Source organism: Camelina sativa, chromosome 19, assembly GCF_000633955.1.
Source record: "Camelina sativa cultivar DH55 chromosome 19, Cs, whole genome shotgun sequence".
NCBI classification, from domain to species: domain Eukaryota; kingdom Viridiplantae; phylum Streptophyta; class Magnoliopsida; order Brassicales; family Brassicaceae; genus Camelina; species Camelina sativa.
Window position 1 is genome coordinate 22,210,469 of NC_025703.1, and position 24,634 is coordinate 22,235,102.

General features: G+C 36.0%; 2 protein-coding genes across 2 annotated transcripts; one reads left to right on the plus strand and one right to left on the minus strand.

The window, feature by feature from the left end:
• Positions 2,745 to 4,341, plus strand: LOC104766928 (3-ketoacyl-CoA synthase 18-like). Its single transcript, XM_010490900.1, has one exon. The coding sequence runs from the start codon at positions 2,785 to 2,787 to the stop codon at positions 4,246 to 4,248; it is 1,464 nt and encodes a 487-aa protein (XP_010489202.1). The 5' UTR covers positions 2,745 to 2,784; the 3' UTR covers positions 4,249 to 4,341.
• On the minus strand, positions 12,521 to 14,162 carry LOC104768095. Its single transcript, XM_010492027.1, has 3 exons — positions 13,663 to 14,162; positions 13,016 to 13,313; positions 12,521 to 12,874 (listed from the first exon to the last, which is right to left on the minus strand). The coding sequence occupies exons 1-3, from the start codon at positions 14,160 to 14,162 to the stop codon at positions 12,521 to 12,523; spliced, it is 1,152 nt and encodes a 383-aa protein (XP_010490329.1).

The window sequence follows — 24,634 nt, forward strand, 5'->3', positions numbered from 1 at the left end:
CTGGCTTATGTTAGGTGGCTAGAGTTGAGTCCTAGAATGTTGTTTAGGATTGTTGGTTCTCTGGTTTATGCTGTTTGGATCATTATGTTATGATTTGGAATTAATGTTGGTTATTGGTTATTATTTATTAAATTATTTGNCTTGATTGTTTAAGGTTCAGAAACTTCTTGGGAAAGGTAAGTGCATGACCATGGCTTATCTAAGATGGAGAATACTCTGATCTGTTTGTTTCTGTGTTGTTAGGCTTGCTAGTATGTTATTTGAGGCGTTAGGAAGCTTTCTTATGGCTTGGGATCGATTCTTGTGGTTGCAGGAAAGAAGATCCGGCGAGAAGCTTTGGGGAAAAACAATGCTCGGCATGAGCATTGGTCGATGCACTATGTGCGTCGGTCGATGCTAGTGCAAGGACGGCGCGGATTGACCTAGGAGCATCGGTCGATGCCAGGTGGAGTTGTCGGTCGATGCGATTAGGGTTTCCTCGTGATGTCGAGCATGTGTCGATCGATGCAAGTGGAAGCATCAGTCAATGCAAGTGAACCTGGTGTCGACCGATGCATACCCTGTGTCGGTCGATGCTGGTCCCTAATGGTGTCGGTCGATGCAATCTTTGTGTCGGTCGATGCAGAGCCTGGTTTGTTTGTTGATTGTTGTTTGATGGTTAGAGTATCTCTATTGCTTGTGTGTATAGCCTAGTAGATGGGAGGATTGCCTTACTGAGTGTTTATAAAATACTCATGTATTGCAATTTGTGTTTGTGGTGCAGGTAAAGGCAAAGTGTGATCGTGGAATCAAGGCAATGAAGAGGAGGATGTTCTAGTGGTTCGCTTGGTTGTCTGGCTTATGTTAGGTGGCTAGAGTTGAGTCCTAGAATGTTGTTTAGGATTGTTGGTTCTCTGGTTTATGCTGTTTGGATCATTATGTTATGATTTGGAATTAATGTTGGTTATTGGTTATTATTTATTAAATTATTTGTTGGATATTGGTATCTGTTATTTCCGCTGTTGGTTGTGTTTGTGGTTAGGTGGCTAGTGGGTATGGGACCACTAGCTGTAGTTATTTATTATTATTATTTATTATTTATTAAATTAAAAAAAAATTGGTGAGGTCGTTTTATGGATACCTTAATTTGGACAATGGAGTGTATGTTGGCCTTGGATATGGATAAAGCTCTTTTGTTAATAGATTGTTCAGACCTTCTTTCAATGACATCAAATATTGATGATTGACCTATATTTAAATGAGAGTTGAAGGATTTTATGCATTTTAGAGATTGATTTGTTGATTAGTATTCCATATATCCCTTAAGGAGATAATACTCTTTCTCTTTCTTAAAGAGTGTCATTCTAGAGTTTTCTTGTAGTTTCACAAAGATTGTCATTTTTCATTTTCAATGCAGTCTTTGTCTTTGACCCTAAATTTCTTAATTTTATCTTCAATTTAAAGTTTATTTAAACCATTAACCACTTATTAAATAAGGGCATATATGTATAATTCAATGTTTTATTAATTTATGTGAAATGTGTCAAAATGACACTCTTTGTGAAACAGAGAGAATGTTCATGTCCATAAACCTTCGAAATGTGCAAGGGCGCAAGATATTTATTATTTCCATGTAAACTCATCGGTACTTAGTTGACTCTCTCTTGAAGAAAGCAATTTCTAATCAGCTAGTATATGGGATTTGATTGTCAGAAAAAACACATACACAAACTTTAAGAAGGTGAGACATGCCGTCTCTTCTTTTAACATATGTTATTCATCTCAAATTTAAATATAATACATTATTCTTCATATTTATTAAATTTATTTATCTTATTATCATAAACTGTAAAACATTTTTCACACATTTTTCTTTGTTTTTGTCATTTAAAGAAAGATAAATCTCAAATTACTTTATGATAAACTTAATGGTTATAATATTTATCATATATTTTTCTGGTAGAGCTCATACTTAAAATAAAAGATAACATAACAAAATCTATAATTAATTAATTTATAAAAGAAATTTAATAATATTCTTTATAAACCTTTGCAGCAAATATCAATTTAATCATTTGATATTGTTATGGATAACAAATGAGAGAATTTGGGTGATGAAGAGAACACAACTTCAGAAAACAAACCAAATTTAATTTGTTTAGTTTAAAACCAAAATTTATTAACCGAAAAAGAAAAAGGAACATATTAAAAAAAAAAACGGAAAATGAAGACACAACTTCCCGGAAGTACGTAGTAAACCAAATCGATTGAGTCTAAATCCAAATTTCTTGATAAATAAGAAAAGAAATAGGTTTTTAAAGATCAATTTTAAGCTAGAGTGTTGTTATGGGAGAACTTTATTGCAAGAAAAAACAGCGTAGGAACATGTGCAATGGGGTGTTAAACTCTCAACATAGTTATGCTTCCTTTTTTTTTTTTTGGTTTTTACTTTTAATATTATTGTAGCGTTGTACAAGAACAAAACCACGTGATTAATCGTGTACTGTCTTAAGAAAAAAATATAAATATATTGATATTATATTATTTTTCTAGAAGTCATGTGTGCATCTGTTAAAGAACAAAAGAGAAAAATAAATAATCATATGTGCTACTGCATCCTTGATTACGTTTCTGTAAGAGTGAATGCAATTGCAACTAATTAAGATGGCAACATTCTTTGACTTATCATTCAAAGACGTCTCTATAAATATGTGTATGTGGAAGAGCGTAGAGGCAGAAAGCATAATAAGAAGTGATAGAGTATCTCTTCTTTTGTTTTTCTTTTTCTCAATACTCCTAGCTCAAATGGCTAACGTAAAGCTTATTTACTATTACCTCATTACCCACCTTTTCAAGCTCTGCTTGTTCCCGTTGATAGCATTTGTAGCCATCAAAACATCAAACCTCAAGCAAGAAGATGTCCAAAATCTTTGGTTCCATTTCCAACACAACATTATAACCCTAACAATTTTCTCTGCGGTTGTCACTTTCGTGTCAGCCATGTACTTCGTGACCCGACCTAGACCTGTTTACCTCGTCGACTACTCCTGCCATCTCCCGCCCCAACATCAAAAGGTCACTGTCCAAAAGATCGTCGATAATATCAACAAGAATCGAGAACTAGGTACTTCTACGACTTTACTGGCTGAAGACTCTTCGTTGGACTTCTTTTTTAGAGTTCTAGAACGTTCTGGTCTCGGGGAAGAGACCTACCTACCAGATGCGATTTTAAACGTCCCACCTCTCCAGACCATGGTGGCCGCACGTGAGGAGACAGAACAAGTGATCTTTGACGCCATTGACAACCTCCTAGCCAACACCAAAGTCAACACACGCGATATTGGTATAATCATTGTGAACTCAAGCCTGTTTAACCCGACTCCTTCGCTCTCAGCAATGGTAGTGAACAAGTACAAGCTTAGGAGCAACATCAAAAGCTTCAGTCTGGGCGGTATGGGTTGCAGTGCGGGTGTCATAGCTATCGATCTTGCCAAGGACTTGTTGCAAGTACATAAGAACACTTACGCTCTTGTGGTGAGCACAGAGAATCTCAGCCGCAACATGTACATTGGTGATAACAGATCTATGCTTGTCACCAACTGCTTGTTCCGCGTTGGTGGAGCCGCGATCTTGCTCTCTAACAAGTCAGGAGACCGAAGACGTTCCAAGTACAAGCTACTTCATACGGTCAGGACACATACTGGAGCTGATGACAAATCTTTTAGATGTGTACAGCAACAAGATGATGAGTCGGGCAAAACCGGAGTCTCGCTGACCAAAGATATAACGTCTGTGGCTTCGAGAACCATTACCAAAAACATCGCTACTTTGGGTCCATTGGTTCTTCCAGTAAGCGAAAAGATTCTCTTTTTCATTACTTATATCCACAAGAATTTTTTTGACGACAAGATTAAGCATTATGTCCCTGACTTCAAGCGAGCCATCGATCATTTCTGTATTCATGCGGGTGGGAGAGCTTTGATCGATGAGCTTGAGAAGAACTTGGGCTTATTGCCAATAGACGTAGAGCCGTCAAGATCAACTTTGCATAGGTTTGGTAATACATCTTCGAGCTCTATTTGGTATGAGTTAGCTTATACAGAGGCCAAAGGTAGGATGAAGAAAGGAAACAAAGCTTGGCAGATTGCTTTAGGGTCAGGGTTTAAGTGTAATAGTGCCGTTTGGGTGGCCCTACGCAATGTCAACCCTTCGGTTAATAGTCCTTGGGAACATTGTGTTGCCAAGTACCCGGTTAAGCTTGATATATGATTCTCTCAAAAGTTATTAAGGTTGGTTCAAATTTATATATCAGTCCTCTACTTGTTTAACTTTCTTTATGACTCGATGGTGTGGTTTTGGTCTCTTTTGTTCGTTGTTACAACTTATACAGTTTAATAAAAAAATCTCTTAAGCATCGGTATATTCACTTTAAACACACCAACTAAATCACTATCACGTAACTATTTCAAGTAAATTATAGTTGGTGAAAAACTATCTGGTCTATAGTTCCATCCAAAAATTGTTAATGAAAAAAAATCTTCCTTCTATAATTTTGTCAATCAATACTATGTGTTTAACCTTTTAAAAATAAAGGATATGATTATATTTTGAGATATAAAACAACACGGTATTTATTCAAAATTTAGTGTCTAAATTAAGATACCGAAATCTTTTGATTGTTATTTAATTTGTTTTGTTGCTTCTCGTTTATCTCAAATGTGTTAAATTAATGAAATTCGACAATGTTGACTTTATTCTTGTAAGCAACTTAAGAGTGGAGATCTTAGTTATTGATTACAATAATAATCATTTCGAATTAACGATCGACAACATTACGTTTATGAGGTCTTTCATCAAAACACATACTATTGTTTTGTTAACGAAGAAAATATTTAGTGGCAGCCGTTTAGGATGTTGAATACAAATATAATGTTTATTTTGTGATTAGATCTTTACTTTCAAGATCTTCTATTAAAAATTTAGTTGAAAATGTTATAAGTACCAAAATTGATTTTTTTTCTTCATTAATAAATTAATTAAGAGATTTATATTTAATGGATCGGCATGTATTTAACGGATATTACCTAGAGTTTACAACCAGCTATAACAAAATGTTAAATTTAGTTTTATTTTGGGCTTTCAACTAAAAACCAAATGGCAATTAGTGGATTGATCATAACCCTTTATATATTAATTATATTTTTTTCAAATTTCAGATGTGGGACTTGAATTGTATCCCAACAATCTCCCCATCAAACCAAAGACCATATGTGGGATATTAACACGTCTTCTCGAGATGATAACTCTATCCCGAACCAATCCCACCTGGACCGATAATAAATTTCTTCTTGCGCCTCCATCATTTGGGTTAACAAGAAGCATGTCTATATCCACAAGATTTTAAACTTTAGACTCTGATACCATGTTAATTTGGGTTTATCTTAGGTTTCCAACTAAAAACCAATTGACAACTACTGGACTTGGATTATCCAACACAAAACAGACTCATCTCCAAAGGACAACCTAGAGTTTCTCTCACTCGAGCGCCTTCCAAACTTGTGTATCCTACGGTTTTTCCTTTTGCCAAACTTGTGTAATAGGACGATTGTAACCGATAATTGTAAGTTACATTAACATAAGTTCGTCTATGAATTATACATGATTTAATGCGCTACACTCTAGTATAATAGTAGAACTTTATCCACTAGAGAGTTCCCCCAACTTTTGTATCCTACGGTTTCTCTTTTCGCCAAACTTGTGTAGTAGGCCAATTTTAACCCGTAGTTTTTTTTTTCATGATAAATAAATTAAATTACAGGCGTGTTTGTCAATAAAATTTATTACCATGTGACAAATGCATGGGATACAATTAAGTGATTTATAAGGTTTTTAACAAATTAAAAAAAACATCTTGTAAAATATGATTTGTAAATAAAAGTTAATTATATTTAATATTTTCATAGAAATTTAAAAATATATCACTTATAATGAAACAATTTTTTTTGGCTAAAATATTATTTAAAATGAAATTATGTGTGTTTTATTAGTTATGTCGTGTTTGTATTGTAATATATTTGAAGTTTTTTGTAGTTTTATTTGTTTAAATAATATTCCTTTTGAAAGAACCTTATTAAGAATAAAAAATATAAAATAAAATTAGAATATGAAATAAAAATAATAGAGTAAGGTGTTGAAATTTTTAAACAAAATTATTGTAGAGGAAAGAATTGAAATGAGTATTGAATTATTTGGTGGATGAGAGAAGATGATGTGTAGTGTTAAAAAAAAAAAATAGAGAGAGTTGAATTTCTTAATCAATGTAGATAGTCTTAGGCCCAAAATCTATTCAAATAAAAAAGAACAACAATAAAATATATTTTAATTTGTAAATAGAGAATAATGTACACAGTCTTAGGTCCAAAATCTCTTCAAATAAAAAAGAATAAAAATATATTTTAATTTGTAAATAGAGAATAGTGTGTCTCTCGAGGGATATAATAAGGAAATTTAGCCAAGAATGCTACATTTGGATATAAACTTTTCAATTATATCACAACCTACAATTATTTTTCTGTTCTATCACAACTGCCATGTAGAATGTCGTAAAATACATTTTTGTTTAGTAGTGGAAAATTGAAATTAATTGTGTACTTTTTTTTTTATAATACTGTAGTGTGACTTTAAATTGAAATTAATTGAACACGAGGCGACATTGTACTGTGATTTTATTGGCATTTATTTTCTTTTTTTTTGTTGGTATTTATTTTGTTTTTTTTTTGTCAACAAAAAAAAATATACTATATAGTGGATAACTAATTGATTGTCTACTAAATTTTAGTGTTAGTTTGAAATGGACAAGTTGTTACAATTATATATTGTATAGGTTCGTAGTTGTGTACACAATAATATTGTTACCAAAATTGTCCACACTTATATATATGATAAGTGGACAATAAAATACGCTAATTTGTCTACAAATATTGAATCTAAAAACCAAAGAAAAGGTTGGAGAACAACAAAAACTACTGATAGATACAATAGAAAAGATATATTGTCATAGTTCATATATTTTAGTAACTTGTTCACACTTTTATATATGTAGAGGACAAGCTATTCAGCTATTGTCCCAAGTAATATACATACGTAGTGGACACGTACATCAGTAGACAAGTGAGTTTAGACATGTGATGGTATGATATTGAAAGGACAACAAACTATATTCGGGAGATTAATTTTCTACGAGATATCAGTGTAAGTGAAACGACTCGGCCCATTTTTGTTTTTTTTAATATAATAATTAACTAATGATCTCATATTCAGTAACATCCTAGCATCAATCAACAAAAGCAACATAAATAACAAAACAATTAAACCAATGATACTCCAAAAGATTAAATAATCAATATCAATAATCAATAACAAAACCAGCAATTCTAATGTAGCAACATATACCAAGGAACCAGCAACCTAGACAACATTCTAACCACTCAACTTTAACAACCTAACAAAAGCCAGAAAACACATCAACGAGCCACTAGAATATCCGCTTCTTCATTGTCTTGATTCCATGATCATACTTTGCCTTTACATGCACCACAAACAACAATTGAGATGCATGAATATTATCACAAATGCTCAATGAGGCAATCCGTAATGACCCAACCCTAAATTTCCTTACCAATTTAAACCTTGTCCGATTTTAACTTAGGGCTAATCAATTTTTCATTCGTTCATTCTACAACATGCGCATTCGGTTAAGCAAGAAAGACCATAAATAAGCATAAAAGTGCATTAAAATTCAAGATGAGGTTATGGTACAACAAAATTCATGCCAATAAGCTAATACATCGCATTAAAATACTAGACCAGAAATAAAACTACCCAAAGCCACCATCCTCTCTCTACCTTTCCTTCATTACGTGACCTGGTCAGCCACTTAGGTTTAGATCCTCAGACCTTTCCTTTCATGCATCCAAAAAGGAGGCGTAAGCAAACAAATTTGCTTAGTGGAGCGGTCATCCCGTATTACTAGGCTCAGTTCAATAATCTCAATCCGACATTAGGGTCTATTTCAATCAAGTTAAGCAAGTCAAATAAACTCATAGGATAGTTGTTCAAATCGCTTCGACCAACCATCGAATTATTGCAATAAAAACCATTAACCATGACAAGCGAGCAAACAAGATTAAATACCTTATGGGTCAAAGAAATCGGCCACAGCCATGCACCCACCTTTGGTTTTCGACCCTTGGTTTTAATTCTCTGCTACCTCTCGTCCCACTCGTTTCATTCCTAACCCGATCCTGTGACACTACACAGACACATCGATCATTGTTACCTTCCGATGATATACCGTTAATACTATCGATGAAATAAGGTTGGAACGTTACTTATCGATCTCTATCAACTCTGACTCTCAGATTCTCGACCTCGGCTCTTAGGAAACTCGGTCTATGCTCGATGGATCTCTCTCTCTCTCTCTCTCTCTCTCTCTCTCTCTCTCTCTCTCTCTCTCTCTCTCTCTCTCTCTCTCTCTCTCTCTCTCTCTCTCTCTCTCTCTCTCTCTCTCTCTCTCTCTCTCTCTCTCTCTCTCTCTCTCTCTCTCTCTCTCTCTCTCTCTCTCTCTCTCTCTCTCTCTCTCTCTCTCTCTCTCTCTCTCTCTCTCTCTCTCTCTCTCTCTCTCTCTCTCTCTCTCTCTCTCTCTCTCTCTCTCTCTCTCTCTCTCTCTCTCTCTCTCTCTCTCTCTCTCTCTCTCTCTCTCTCTCTCTCTCTCTCTCTCTCTCTCTCTCTCTCTCTCTCTCTCTCTCTCTCTCTCTCTCTCTCTCTCTCTCTCTCTCTCTCTCTCTCTCTCTCTCTCTCTCTCTCTCTCTCTCTCTCTCTCTCTCTCTCTCTCTCTCTCTCTCTCTCTCTCTCTCTCTCTCTCTTTCTCTCTCTCTCTCTCTCTCTCTCTCTCTCTCTCTCTCTCTCTCTCTCTCTCTCTCTCTCTCTCTCTCTCTCTCTCTCTCTCTCTCTCTCTCTCTCTCTCTCTCTCTCTCTCTCTCTCTCTCTCTCTCTCTCTCTCTCTCTCTCTCTCTCTCTCTCTCTCTCTCTCTCTCTCTCTCTCTCTCTCTCTCTCTCTCTCTCTCTCTCTCTCTCTCTCTCTCTCTCTCTCTCTCTCTCTCTCTCTCTCTCTCTCTCTCTCTCTCTCTCTCTCTCTCTCTCTCTCTCTCTCTCTCTCTCTCTCTCTCTCTCTCTCTCTCTCTCTCTCTCTCTCTCTCTCTCTCTCTCTCTCTCTCTCTCTCTCTCTCTCTCTCTCTCTCTCTCTCGACGGCTCAAGAATTCTAAATGCGGTGCTCTCTCAAGAGCCTTAGGATTCTCTCTATTTATATAGGATCGACTAGAGTGTCTTGGACTCTCCAAACGATAAGCCTTATCACACCATAATTCCCCAAACGATAAGCCTTATCACACTATAATTTCCATTTTCTTTCGCAATAATCCTTATCCCACAGGACTTGTCTTTTTTTCACGAATTTTTGTTTCTCTCGAGTTTCCATATTCGTGAGGTGGTCTAATCTTTCGCAAGGATTCCGAGTTCTGGGTTGTCCATTGTCCCATATTCATCATTGCATTATTGTTGGCCTATCGGCCCGGTCTATCGCTTATCGATAATGAGCGTAACAACTGACAGTCTGTGGTTCCGACAGTCCTTGTATGAATCCCACTTTAATGTCCACTCTCACTGGTCACTTCACTATTTCTGTTTCCAATTCGACTAGTTATTTCCATTTCTAAGAAGATAATTTTCCTTCGAATCCCATTTCCCTTCTTACTTGATACATTCGGATTCCTATAGGCTAATGAGTCCATCGTAAGTCGCTGACGGCACTCATCATCAGTCGCTGATAGAACCCATCGTCAGTTGCTGACGGAACCCATCGTTAGTCGCTGACGGCGCCCATCGTAATTCACTGACGGAACCCATCGTGAGTCTATGATGGAAACCATCGTCAGTCGCTGACGGCACCCCTCGTCAGTTGCTGACGGATACATCATCCACTGCAAACATACGACAATCTTACCTGGTACCGTACCGCCGAATGTACCACGTACTACTGTTCTTGGACCGTGCATAGCTTGCCTGATGGTCTGGTCCCGGTATCTATGGTACCACCCATGATTTTCGGAGGCAGTCATTACATAATCCTCCCATCTACTTAGCTATACACACAAGAAATTGAGAATCTCCAACCAACAATTAACAAATACAATCAAACTAGGAACAAAGAACAAAGAGCATTGTAACAATTAAATGAATGTTATTCCCACATGTAACAATTGTTTCCTAATCTCACACCATACAATTTGACATTACCTGATTCATCCAACGCTTTGCAATATACTTTCGTGAATAAAACTGACAATCCTTTATCACAGAGTTGACTGATACTTATCAAATTGGCTCGCAACCCTTGAATTAGATAGACATTCACGAGTTGTGGAAGATCTGTATCACGTGTTGTACCTTTATCTTGTATGAAACCATGACTCCCATCTCCAAAACTTACTGTACCACCTTTTAGTTTCTTAATATTTTGTAAATTACCCTTGGTTCGAGTCATATGTCTTGAGCACCCACTATCAAAGAACCTAGGATCTGAGTCTTCTTGTTCTTCTGTAATCATGGGCATGTTGCACCTAAATCCTAATCCAGTAGTCAACATTGATCCTAATATATATAGATCAGCTTTCTTCATCCAAACTTGTCTCCTAAATCCGTTTCAGAAGAATCTTCCTTGACACTTCAAGCTATGAAACTTTTCCCCAAATTTGTAGCAGTAACGTTTGTAATGCCCAATTTTTCCACATAAATAGCAGATTAAGGACTTATTAGAGACACTTGTAGGTGTTGCCATCTCAGAATGACATACTCCAACAGCTACAAATTTGGTTAACCGTGGTGTGACTTCTCTGTTATCAGTAAAGCCTAAACCTCTATGAGTTTTCTCAGTTCTTCCATAGCTCAAAACCTTGTCAAGTTGCTTTGTTCCTGCAAACATGTGTGTTCTTCTGTGTTGTTGATCTAATTCAGACTTCAATTCTGAAGATTTTTTCTTTTCTTTACATAGTTCCTCTTTAAGCTTCTCCGCTTTTGCAGATATGACTAGTTTTTCCATCATCAAATCTATCGAGTCCTTTACAATTTTCTTTCTCATCCTCCAGTTCATTCTGTAAATATATAATTACTGCCTCAAGATGAAGCTTTTCTTTGATCTGACGCGGTCGGAAACTCTACGATTAGCAAACACTAAACGTAGTTAGAAATCAAGTTCTGAAGCGTGAACTTGATTAGTAGAAACTCTGGGAATCCACCAAATTAGAGAAGAAAACTCTCTGCTTTTATTAATTAGAATGAAAAATTGTCTTCCCAATAACCTAGACTCTCTCTATATATAGAGTAGAAACCCAAAACATAAAATTGAAAACTCTAAACAGAAATAGAAAACTAACATAAGTAAATATCAAAAGAGAAGTTAAATTCACTAAATCCTCTCTATGTCAGTCTCCTCCACCTCCGACGAACTTGTCCCCAAGTTCTCTTCTGGATATAGAACTCCATCTTCATGATACTCATAAATGTCAGCGACATTAAAAGTACTAGAAATGTTCATAGATTCTGGGAGGTCCAGAACATAAGCATTGTCATTGATCTTCCGTAACACCTTGAACGGGCCATACTTGCGAGGCTTCAGCTTGCTGTATGTACCAACTGGAAATCTCTCTTTACGGAGGAACACCATCACTTCATCACCTTCTTTGAAAATCTTGAGTCTTCTACATTTATCAGCAGCAACCTTGTTCTTTTGTCCAGTAGCTTCTAACTTAGTCTCAACAGCTTCTTTAACAGCCAAAATCTCTTCAGCCATAGTTTCAGCTGATGCACTAACTCCACGAGTCTTAGGCAACTTAACCAAATCAACCACATGTCTAGGAACAGAAGTATACACTAGAGAAAAAGGTGATTTCCCTGTCGCAGAATGTACAACACTATTGTAAGCAAAGCTAAATCCCACTGTTTTGGTTTATCCCCACAAATATTGCGAACCATATTTCCTAAAGTTCTATTAGTTACTTCAGTTTGTCCATCAATTTATGGATGAGCTATAGAACTTCGGTTAAGAGCTGTTCCAAACATCCTCCAAAGAGTAATCCAAAAATGACTTAGAAACTTTGTGTCCCTATCTGAAGTAATCGACTTAGGAACTCCGTGAAGGCACACCACTTCCCTGAAAAACAATTAGGCTATGTTGGATGCATCTGCAGTCTTCTTGCAAGCAATGAAATTTGTCATCAGGAAAAATCTGTCAACTACCACAAACACAAAATCTACACCTCGCTGTGTACGAGGCAATCCCAACACAAAATCAATAGCCAAGTCTTGCCAAATATCATCATGAATAGGTAAAGGCATATAAAGACCAGTGTTTTGCGATAGGCATTTTGATACTTGACAAATATAACACCTTTTAACAATGGCTCCAACATGTCTTCTTAAGTGTGGCTAAGAATATCGCTCCTCTAGGCTAGCGATAGTCTTGTCTCTTCCCAAATGCCCACTAAGACCACCCCCATGCAAATCACGGATCAACTTCTCTCTTAGTGATGAGCAAGGGATGCACAATCGATCTCCTTTAAACAAGTAGCCTTCTCGAATATGAAAATCTGTAGAAGGATGCTTCTTGTTGAATTTGGCCCATAGTTCCATAAATTCAACATCATTTTCATACAACTCCTTCATAAACTCAAATCTCACAACCTCTTGTGTTAAAGTAGCTAGCAGTGAGGCCCTCCTACTTAAAGTATCAGACACCTTATTCAGCGCACCTGACTTATGCTGGATTATAAAGGGGGATTTCTGCAAAAAGCTAACCCAACGAGCATGCATTTTGTTAATCACCTTTTAGCTGTGAAGAAACTTCAAAGCTTAGTGGTCAATGAAAAAAATGAACTCTATATGAATCAGATAATGCTCCCATTGCCTTAGGGCTCTAAATACTGCATATAACTCTTGATCATAGGTACTCCACTTTTGTCGAGCTTCACTCAATTTCTCACTGAAGAAAGCCACTGGTCGTTTTTCCTGAGACAAAACAGCACCTATTCCCACTCCACTAGCATCACATTCAACCTGGAACACTTTATCAAAATCAGGCAATGCTAGAACTGGTGCAGTACATAGATTTTCCTTGATTAAATCAAAACTTTTCTCTTGCTCGAGACCCCATTGAAACTTTCCTTTCTTTAGGCAATCGGTAATAGGAGAAGTAATAGTACTGAAATCTCTTATAAATCTCCTATAGAAAGTAGCAAGACCATGAAAGCTGAGTACAATCCCTAATAGCTTTTACTTTGTCTTCGTCAACATGAATTCCTTCTTCTTCAAAAAAAAAACCCAAGAAGAGCAACTTATTGGTGCTGAATGTACATTTTTTCAGATTAATGTACAACTTATTCTCTTATAAAACCTGCAACACCTGTCTCACATGCTCCAAATAATCTTCTTTGGTTTTACTGTAGATCAGAATATCATCAAAATAAACCACCACAAAAGAACCTGTAAACGGACGAAGAATTTGATTCATTAGCCCCATGAAAGTACTAGGGGCGTTCGACAGCCCAAATGGCATCACCAGCCACTCATACAATCCATCTTTACTCTTAAAAGCTGTCTTCCATTCATCTCCATGCCTAATTTGTATCTGATGGTATCCACTGCGAAGATCTATCTTGGAAAAGACCTTAGAACTAGTTAACTCGTCAAGCATGTCGTCCAATCGAGGAATAGGGAAACGATACTTGATAGTTATCTTGTTGATAGCTCTCCTATCTACACACATTCGCCATTGATTTTCTTTCTTAGGAACAAGAAGGACTGGTACTGCACAATGACTCATGTTCTCACAAATGAACCATTCCCTTAACAGATCTTCCATTTGTTCCCTTAAAATCTCATTTTCTTTAGGACTCATACGGTAATGGGGAAGGTTTGGTAAGCTTGATCCTGGAATAAGGCCAATCTGATGCTGAATGTTGCGCATAGAAGATAATTCTTGTGGTAACTCATATGCAATTAGCTCCTTGAAATCTTGCAGAATCTCTAGTATTTTTTTTGGAGTTGTTACTTCTTCTGTTACAACACTCATCAGCTCTTTAATCACCACCAGACAAATACAGATTCTTTTACTGTTTCACCAAGCTTTCTTTCACTATCCGTCAATATCAAGAAGTTAGAATTTTTCCTCCTTAAATTCTGGTCAAGTTGTGAAACACGAGCCATATCAATCTTGTGCCTATTCCATGAAAATATTAACATGTTATCTCTTCTTCGATATGTAACGTCATTATCATATTGCCAAGGATGACCAAATATAATATGACAAACATCCTGATAACAGGATTTTCACCCATGGTATCAATTCCCTATGCAGTTGTAGTACAAAGGGTTATCAATCCAAATGGTTGTTATGCTAGCAGATAAGATGTCATCAGAACAATGCAAGTAAAGCCAAGCAATAATGAGGGTTTTATCTAATAACCTAAAAGACACAAAAAGGCAAATAAAACATGAATCACACAACCTAAACACATGATGCAAGCATTCGGGTGGCGGATCGAGTGGGTAATCAGATAACAGAAAAAAATCAAGATCACAAAGATGAACAACTTGAGGGTATATACGAGGCTGGTGATCGAGTACCATTTCAGGTAATGGGTCGAGTTATAGATAAAAAAACTAAACAATCAAGTACGAAAGCTCCTAAGGTTGGGGTAATCGGCTCATAAGTGCTCCTGATCAATTTGGGATATCTCACAGGCCTTAAGAAAATATTCCCTAGACAATGAATCTTTAAACCTTGCAAAAACACTCTCTTGATAGAAACAATCAACCTTAGTCACTTCCCTACCCAACTCTCGTTGGAGAAACATGGCTAAACATGCATTAAAATCTGATTCATTATTGTCAGTAAACTTCTTACACATCTAGAGGGGGGTATTAAACACATATTTGAGAGGATTTTGTGAGATTTTGGAAATTTTAGATTTTGAGAGATTTTAATAAGTTTTTAGATAATTTGGTAGAATTGTCTATTTTTTATTGTTAAGAAAAAATAAAATTAGCTTGTGATTTGGTGAGATTTAAGATGATTATGAGAGATTTGTAGAAAAAAAAAAGGTTGGGTTTATTCACATCATCGATCCCTTTATCAAAACACAAAACAAAACACTATCATTGCCATGTAAAAAATGGTGGAATATCACAGGAATCTCTATTGTTAGTTAATGCTATGATCTGAATATGATCAAATGACAAAGTTTCAATTTCAAAGGCATATATATAAGTTGAGTTCCTTTGAAGAGACTTTGGTAGACAACTAAACATAAAAGTTGAGTTTCTTTCAGCATCTTCTTTGAATTTCTAATTTGTGATTTATGATGGGAGATATTTACTATACATCTGAAGACTATAGTGTATAATGGTAGCAAGCAAAGTCTGAGTAATCAAAGGCTTCTCTATATATGAAATTAGCAGAGTTTGTCAAACATATTTGCAGGTCAACCAAAGTACATGCCCTTCTCTTAACAACAAAAACTTGACTACTTTTTCTTCTTTTATACACATTTTTATTTCAGGGAACGGAAATGCTAGTGCATCACTACTTCAATGTGTTTCTCTTAACAACAAAAAAGATGAACAAATCAATTTCTGATGTAGATTTATCAAAGCTTATCATCTGCAATTTAAATTTGATCCAAAAAAAATCATCTGCAGTTTTGTTTCTATGAAGGCGAGAATATGACGACTACAAAGATTTTAAAATCTGGGTTTAATCCAACATTGAAAGGAAATTCCGTACATTGAACCTGTTTTTGAGAGATTGAAGAACAATATGTGAAACGATCCGATCCGTTTTTTTTAATAATAAATAATAATAATAATACTAATATACTACAACTAGTGGTCCCATACCCACTAGCCACCTAACCACAACCACAATCAAACAGCGGAAATAACCAATATCAATAACCAATAATATTCCAATAATAAAAAAATCTAATAATCAAATATAACCATAAACCAATATCCAAATCATCAGAAAACATGGAACCAGCAACCTAGAAAGTTTCTAATGATCCAACTCTAGCAACCTAGCAACATCCAATCGAGTCTCTAGAACATCCTCCTCTTCATTGCCTTGATTCCACGATAACACTTTGCCTTTACCTGCACCACAAACACAAATTGCAATGCATGAGTATTTTATAAACACTCAGTAAGGCAATCCTCCCATCTACTGGGCTATACACACAAACAGTAGAGACATCTCTAACCATCAACCAACAATCAACAAACAACAAATAACAGACCAGGACTCTGCACCGACCGACACCAACATGCATCGACCGACACCACATGGGGATGCATCGACCGACACAAGGGATGCATCGACCGATGCAAGTTATACTTGTATCGACCGACACTCGCACTGCATCGACCGACGCATGTTCGAGATAACACGAAAACCCTAGGTTTTACGCACCGTCCTCGCACTTGCATCGGCCGACGCACAAAGTGCATCGACCAATGCATCATGCCGAGCATCGTGTTCCCTGAAGCTTCTCGCCGGATCTTTGTTCCTACAACTACAAAACTCGATCCCAAGCCATAAGAAAGCTTCTTAACATCCCAAATAACCATCTAACAAGCCTAACAACACATAAACAAGCAGATCAGAGAAGCTCTAGCTTAGATAAGCCATGGTCCTGCACTTACCTTTGCCACAGAAGAATCTGAACCTCAAACAAGCAATAAAACACTTCTAGCAAGTTCCTACAACGTTCTAAGCCTCAGATCTCACCAGGAAACGCCACAAACCCACAAAAATCACCAAGAACACCAAGAACACTCTTTCTCTCCTTTGTTTCTCTCAAAAATGGCCAAAGTCGACTAATGGGACAAAAGAATCGACTTAAGGGTTTTCCTCTTCCCTTTGCCCAAAACGCAGCGTTTCACTTAAGTCAAAACGCAGAAAACTGAACATGCATCGACTGATACACCTTCTGCATCGACCGACGCAATCCCCAAACCGGGATTTCAGTTCGCGGGTGTTACAATATGAAAAGAAGATTATTATCTTTTTGACGATAAGAAAAATATAACTGGGAGTCTGGGTCTTTTTTCGGTTTTTTTAAGAATCCTTCAAAATAACATCTCTAGAGATGAGATTTGTTCATTGCAGTTTTTTCAAGTATAAAGGTATCCAAAATCTCTCAAAATCAGATTTTAGTAATTTTAGAAAAGAAAGTGTTAAGTTTGAATAAAAGTGGATTTGATATGACTTTTATAAATTCTTGATTGAATAACAAGAGATTGCAAAACACCTTAGATCTAATCTCAACCTCTAGGTCTGAAAATAGCATTAAGTATACCAATCTAGAAAGTTTTATAAAATAAAAAATCAAGCTAAGACATCCTAATCGATCAAGAACACATACTCGCCTATCCCATCCTTAGAAATCTTGATTCACTACTCAGATCTCATGGTGAAAAGCATAAAAACACAAACAAATGAAAGTTGCATTAAATTAAAAATAAGATAAAAGTGATAGAATACAGAATCGAAACTGGAAGAGTAGCAAAAGAAGTAAAAATCAAATCCTAACAAAGCAAGAAAAATGTGTAAATCACGCTCTCTCTCTCTTAGAAGCTCTCGCTCTCAGAAAAATTTGTAAAATAATTATATATCTATATTAAATATTTATTTTTATTAAATATTTAAAGACCGACCCGCCAACCCGCGGGCATAACCCGCTAAAACCCGCAATCCGTTTGGGCTAGGCCTGCAAGGCGAGCTTTTTTACAGGCCTAGTATTTAATATAGATACATAATTATTTTATATAATTTTAAATATATATCTTTTAAAAGTATGTGATAACACAAATAAATTTAATGTAAAAACACAAAAACATCTATAAAATCAATATAAATATTAATTTTGTTTAAAATTATTTTTAAAATTATTATTTATTAATTTTATTTTATTTTTTTACTATATTATTTAGGCCCGCGGGCCAGCCCGCTAACCCGCTGGGCTTAGCGTGGCGGGCTTGGACATAATTTTTATGTCCGCGGGCTTAGCGGACCGGGCCGTTGCGGTCCAGAAGATAGAGAATTGCCCGCCGCGGATGGCCCAGATGGACGCGGACCGGCCCGTTTGACACCTCTATTCGTGAGTGTTTTTGGCTTGTTAGGGCGAGAAAAAGGAAGGGGTTTATATATGGAAACCCCTTTGACCTAGCTGCTCAGTTCTGCCCGAAGGTCTGCTCGAGGCTGTGCGAGGTTCGGGTCGTGTGGATGCTCGGATAGTGTTTCGGGTTGTTCTTCCTGCGCTCGGATCCTCTTCGGTTGGATCAAGGTTCGGACTGTTCTTCTCGCACGATCACTCCTTCGGGTAAATGTTCGGGTTTTACTTCATTCTTCCCCTTTTTGGGCTCCAAAGCACCTGTTTTCTTCCAAAATGCACAAATGCAACAATGAGGCACCCTAAATGGCCTAAATGCAAATTCCTAAGGTTAAGGACCTAAAAATGCTAAGGTTAGAGTATATATAATGCAAAACATAGATGAAAAAGGGTGTCTAAAACATGTAAATTAGAGAGTTATCACATCCATGTCAAGAACATCACATAATACCTCTTCTTTGTAATGTTTTCCAATGGAGATCAGAACCTTAGAAGACAGTGTTACTCGATATCAAGAGCCTTTACTCACCCATCCTAATGCATATGGCTTCTCAAGTGGCATCGTGAGTAACTTCAAATATTCAACCAGTTTATGAGAAACTAGGTTTTCTGTGCTACCATTATCCACAATCAAGTTGCGGACTTTGTTGTTAATTGAACACCTTGTTATGAACAGTTTTTTTTTGCTGTCCTTCTTCCTCAGATGATAATAAGACCCTTTCAAGTACGATGTTTATCATCTCATTCGACTCTTCTTCAGCAAATTCAACACCTGCGTATTCATCCTCTTCTTCATTTTCTTCTTCCTCCTCTAGCAAATTTGTAGTTCTCCTACTCGGACAAACTTTTGATTTGTGACCTTTTCCTTGACAGCGGAAACACTTTTCAATGGATGGTCTTACATAAGTGTTACTTTGCTTCTGGATTGGTGCTTTATTCTGCTGAGCATTATTAGAATCATTACTAGAACTTCCAGCTCCTTTGTTCCCAAGGTTAGTATCCTTTGTTATTGCACTCTTCTCCTTATCTCCTATTAATTCAGAATTATTCTGAGGTGAATATCTTCTGAAGGAAGTGAAATTGCGAGGAGATTTCTCAATTAACTCAGCTTTCAAAGCTAGACTAGAAGCCTCTTGCACAGTCCATACACTTTGTAAACCCATCGTCTCTTGAATAGAACTCTTTAACCCACTGATGTATCTTGCCACTTTCTGATTTTCTGTCTCTCCAAGATCATTACGCTCAGAAAATCGCAGAAACTCTGTTGTATACTCTCTCACTGTCCTTTTTCCTTGAAAATATTCAATATATATCTTATAGAGAATCTGTTCATAGTCCTCCGGTAAGAACCTGTCCATTATGAACTGTATCATCCGCCTCTATGTCTTGACTGGTCCCTTTCTTTGTTTTTGCCTCTGAATAACAAGTTTATCCTACCACACAGCAGCAGTACTCTTCAGCCTAATTGCCAACATCTTAACTTGCTTGTTTTCAGGGACACCCATGACTTCCAAGAACCTATCAACGCTTATTTGCCAATCTAGAAAATCTTCAACACCCATAGTTCCATAGAACAATGGAATGTCAGCCTTTACGCGGTAATCATGATTATTTTGTCCATTTCTTTGCTCAATTTCATCCTCCACAGCTTCCTCTTCATCAGAACTTGAACTTTCATTAACAACAGCATGATTGTTGTCTACCCTTAAGATTCCTCTTCCCATGTTTCTATGCTGATTCTCGTTAAGCCGTTGTTCTCCTTCTTTGTTTCTTTGCTGATTTGCATTGTTGAAATTGTTTCTGAGCTTAGTTGTCAAATTGGTCATCTGGTCACCGTTCTCAAATTCAGTAATCCCCACCATAGCCACTAGATTTATGAACTCTTCGTCATTACTAATGTTATCATCTGATTCATCCTCAATGCTTATCATAGACTTTTCCTTCTTGGCTTTAGGATTATTCACACACTCATCATGTCTGTGACCTGAACCTCTGCAAATTTTGCACTTTGCCTCTCATAACTTGATTGTTGGACACTCACGTATTAAATGTCCAAACCTTTTACATTCATGACACTGCATATCAGCTTTCTTGTCTTCACTAGTTTTTTAGTGAACCGGTCTTCCTTTGTCCGTAACCCTATTATATCCTTCTTAATGCTCGATCAAATCTTCTCACCACTAAACTCACAACATCTTCCTCACTATTAATGCTACCCCTTTCGGTTTCGTAACCCCGTTAACCTCCATCTCGTGTGCTTGCAGCATTCCAACCACCTCGGCATAACTGAGACTGTCTATATTGTGAGATACAGTGAGGGTTCTCTTGTATGCCATTAATCTTGAGGGAAGACATCTTAGAAACTTCTTGACTAGCTTCTGATCCTTATATTTTTTACCTAGAGTTATTGCTTCTTGTCCTAGAGTGCTTAACTTTGAACTAAAGTCTGAAATTGATTCATGGTCCTCCCTCCTTAGATTCTCAAATCTAGAAGCCAGCATATCTTTTCTTGAAATTTGCAATTTCGTGGTACCTTCATAATGAATTTGAAGGATATCTCATGCTTCTTTAGCGGTTTCACATCCATGAATCAATCTGAACTGTTTTCTGCCAACACTACAATGGATAGCACTTAACGATCTAGAATTGTACTTTGATCTCTTTTGTTCTTCATTCGTCCAGTCCGTCTCAGGTTTTGGTATTCGTTTGCCTGTTTCTTCCTTGATCGTCAGTTCCTCCCACTTTTTTAGAACAATCTTCCAAGCAAGACGGTCAATATCTCTTATTATGGATTTGATCCTCGACTTCCAAAACCCATAGTTTCCATCATCTAAGATGACCTTATTGTTTTTGATCAGATCTCCGTAGCTTTCCATCTTGTCCGCAGTATTCCACATGTAGTATTTCGAACAAGTGCCGCTCTGATACCAATTGAAAGTGTGATAACTATTGATCTGGATTACTTTAAAACAATGGAATAAAGGTTTCTTTAAACTCTCTTTTGATTACAAATTTGTTCTAAACAATTTCCTATTCTCTCAAAACTCTCTTTCTAAGATAATATCACAAATCTTAGAACCCTAAAGAAACCTCAAGCTCTCTCTAAGTTCTTAGCTCTTTTCTTTCTTAAAGACTTAAACTTAGTAGCTAGGTAAACTCTCTCTTGTTTGTGCTGAAGCTTACAATCAGCCTTCGTACCCTATTTATAGAACTAAGCCTATGCTTTTAATAAGCAAAATGTCTATTCTATTACTAATATGAATTTGGACAATTTTTTTTTTAAGTTTAGATAAATTTCCTCTTTTTTCATGTTTACATTCCTATTGTAAACATGAAGCTCTTTGATCTTCTAGAAGCACTAAGTGCCTTCTAAGCCTTCGTGAAGCCTCTGTTTCTGGATCCTTCCTTGCTAATAGTTGACATAGATATCTTGATACTCTATTCTTATATATGTGCTCTGTTCTTTTAAAATAGTTCATCCACTTGTTCAAGTACTGCATCTTCAGGTTTAACTGTACAAAGTGCCGAAATCCGAAACTCCTTGTCAAATAATGTCTATTTCGACAATATTCCCTAAAAATAAAGGAACATCGTGTCTTTATAATTTTCTGGTCCTCGGTTGAATTTATTGGTGGTTTGGGACGTGTGTAGAATTTGACTACTCGTTTGGTCTAAAAATCTTTTGCATGTGAGTTCTAACTCCCTTATTAGTTATTACCTTTGTTGCACAACAGTGTTATTCTACCATGATTTTTATTTTTAAATAAGTGTTATTTTAGATTTTCAATATAAAATTAAGCATAAATTTCAATTTTAAATTTAGAGCATTCAAAAATATCAAACGTCAACTTAAATTTAAAAAGTATAAGAAATATTTTAATATATTTTTTTAATTTGTGTGAAAGTATTAAAATGACGGTTATTAGGAAACAAAATAAATATTATATAATTGTATAATGTTTTAGAAGTTACTATTCTAATTTAGCTAGCTTTATGTATTCTGGTATTCTGTATTATGTTAGTGGTTTTGAGGCCAGTTAATGTTGTGGACTGTATTTCCCTATCACCTTGTTAAAGCATCTTAATCGGTAATCAAAATATAGATGTCTTTAAAAACAAAAATAAGTACTAAATAGAAACAATATAGATTTTGTGTCTTTCCAACAATTTTTATGTCTTTGCAGATATATTTTAGACCATGGGTTTCTATTGTTTACCCACTAAATTTTTATTCATTTATTTATATTTGTCTACTGTTTCAAAATTCTCTCACTATTATAACCGATGAGGATACTCTTAGATTGAGAGGTGAACATTCCTATCGAGTATATTATGTATATACATTTTGTTAGTATATTGTTTGGGTCGACTAATGATGGGGTTGTACCATTCCGACGTTGTATTGCTGAATACCTGGTCGTTCTGTTCTAATGTTATTATTTTGATCTGATGACATTTTGTTCTGATAATATTCTATTCCGATGATTTGAATATGTAGTTTGATAATTAATGCTATGAGGTGATTTACTTTAATTTTAAATAATTTAAATGGAATTTATGTCTTTGTACCAATACGTGAACATTTGTCTGTGTGGGATTAGACTGTGTTAATACTTGTTCTTCTCAATCCAACACCTTCTTCTTGTTTAGGTAAGCAGACTACAGACCATGCAACTTTAGCCCCTTTCCCCATATCTATATTCAGGCCCGGCTCAACAAAATTTTGTGCCCTATGTCATTTTAAAAAAATAACAATTATATGCTGTATTTTGTAAATTTAAAAATACAGTAATTGACCCTAAAATGCCTTCAAATTTTGACTAGAAGTGATGAGACCCTGTGCTAGTGCACCGTCCGCACACCCATAGAACCGGGGCTGTCTATATTACTTGACCACAAGAATATCAATTACAAGGCTTCAATCTTCACAACCTAAAAGTGAAAATCTAGAAATTTATTATCTCAGAGATTATATTAATCATATCAATTGGATCCTTCCAGCAAAAGATACAGTTTTGACTACCCAAGCCCTAAATTTGTTGTATTGGGAGTTGGAGAACCAAAGACAGACTGAGATCGACGGTCGAGATGACCAACCTGATATATAAAATTCATGAAAATATTATTCTAGAAGAATCTAGAAGATTATGATAGATGTTAATATTATGTTTAGGAAGTTTAGCATTATCATATATGTAATGAACTTGTTAATCAAGTTTGAGACTTTGTATAAATAAGCCTAAAGTCTAATGAATAAATTGAGAGAAACTATTTCACTTCTAAAGTTTCCTCCAACTTGTATCATGGTATCACAGCGTTGATCATTTGTCCATGGGTTATTTTCTTTCCGCATTAAAAAGAAAAGAAAAGAAACCCTATGTTTTTCTATGGATTTCATCTTCTTTTCATTGACCTTTTGGATATTTTTTCTAGAGATGCATCATATTTTGATATTCTCAATTTCCTGAGTATTAGAGGCAGCCCCAAATACATAATTGGTAGAGAACCAATTGGAAAATCATAACTTGCCATTACATGTTTCTACTTAATCTATGTTCATTTGCAAGCCTGGCCGGCTAGTGAAGTCATATAAAGCTTCATTTATACCATGAAATGAAAAACTGCCTCCATCAAGGAAAATCGTTAAATCAGCTACAAACACGAGGTGTGAAATGCCAAGTTTAGAGGGTTTTGGGTGATAGTGAATATAACCTGCCTCAAGTCTGGATTTCAACAACCTTAAAAACACTTCCACATCAACCAAAAGAGATAAGGTGCTATGATAATGGGAGGCATCAAGGAAGATCAAATGGATGCGATGATTGGATCTGTTGGAGTGGAGAGAGCTATGGCTAAGAGGAAAAAGGAGGCATTTGTCGAGCTAATTCAATATATTATGGTCAAGGAAAGCATAAGGATTTTTGAGAATGATGCTTATCAAGGAAAGTTCACTTTGCAAATGGTCGAATATATTTTATGGATGTCAAGAAAGAAGTCTATTCTATATGCGTCAAGAGAGCAGTCTATTCTATCTTAAGGAAGTCAAGAGAACAGACTATTCTATTTTATTGAATCCAAGAGTATGCAGTTCATTCTATAGACGTCAAGTGGGAGCAGTTTATATTGTGGAAGTCCAAGATGAACCCAAATGATGAGACCAAAAGGAATGACGAAAATAGAAGCTCAAAAGTCATTTGTAGGCCAAGAGTCATTCAATTTACTTCTTTATTATCTTTCAATTTTCAAAAATAATTAATATTCAATTTTGTTACCAAGTTTCGTATCTTTTTATATAAACATATGTAATCTCATTGGAGGGGGAGATCAATCAATCTTTTTTTTATATATATTTTGAGAGTGAAAAACTCATTTG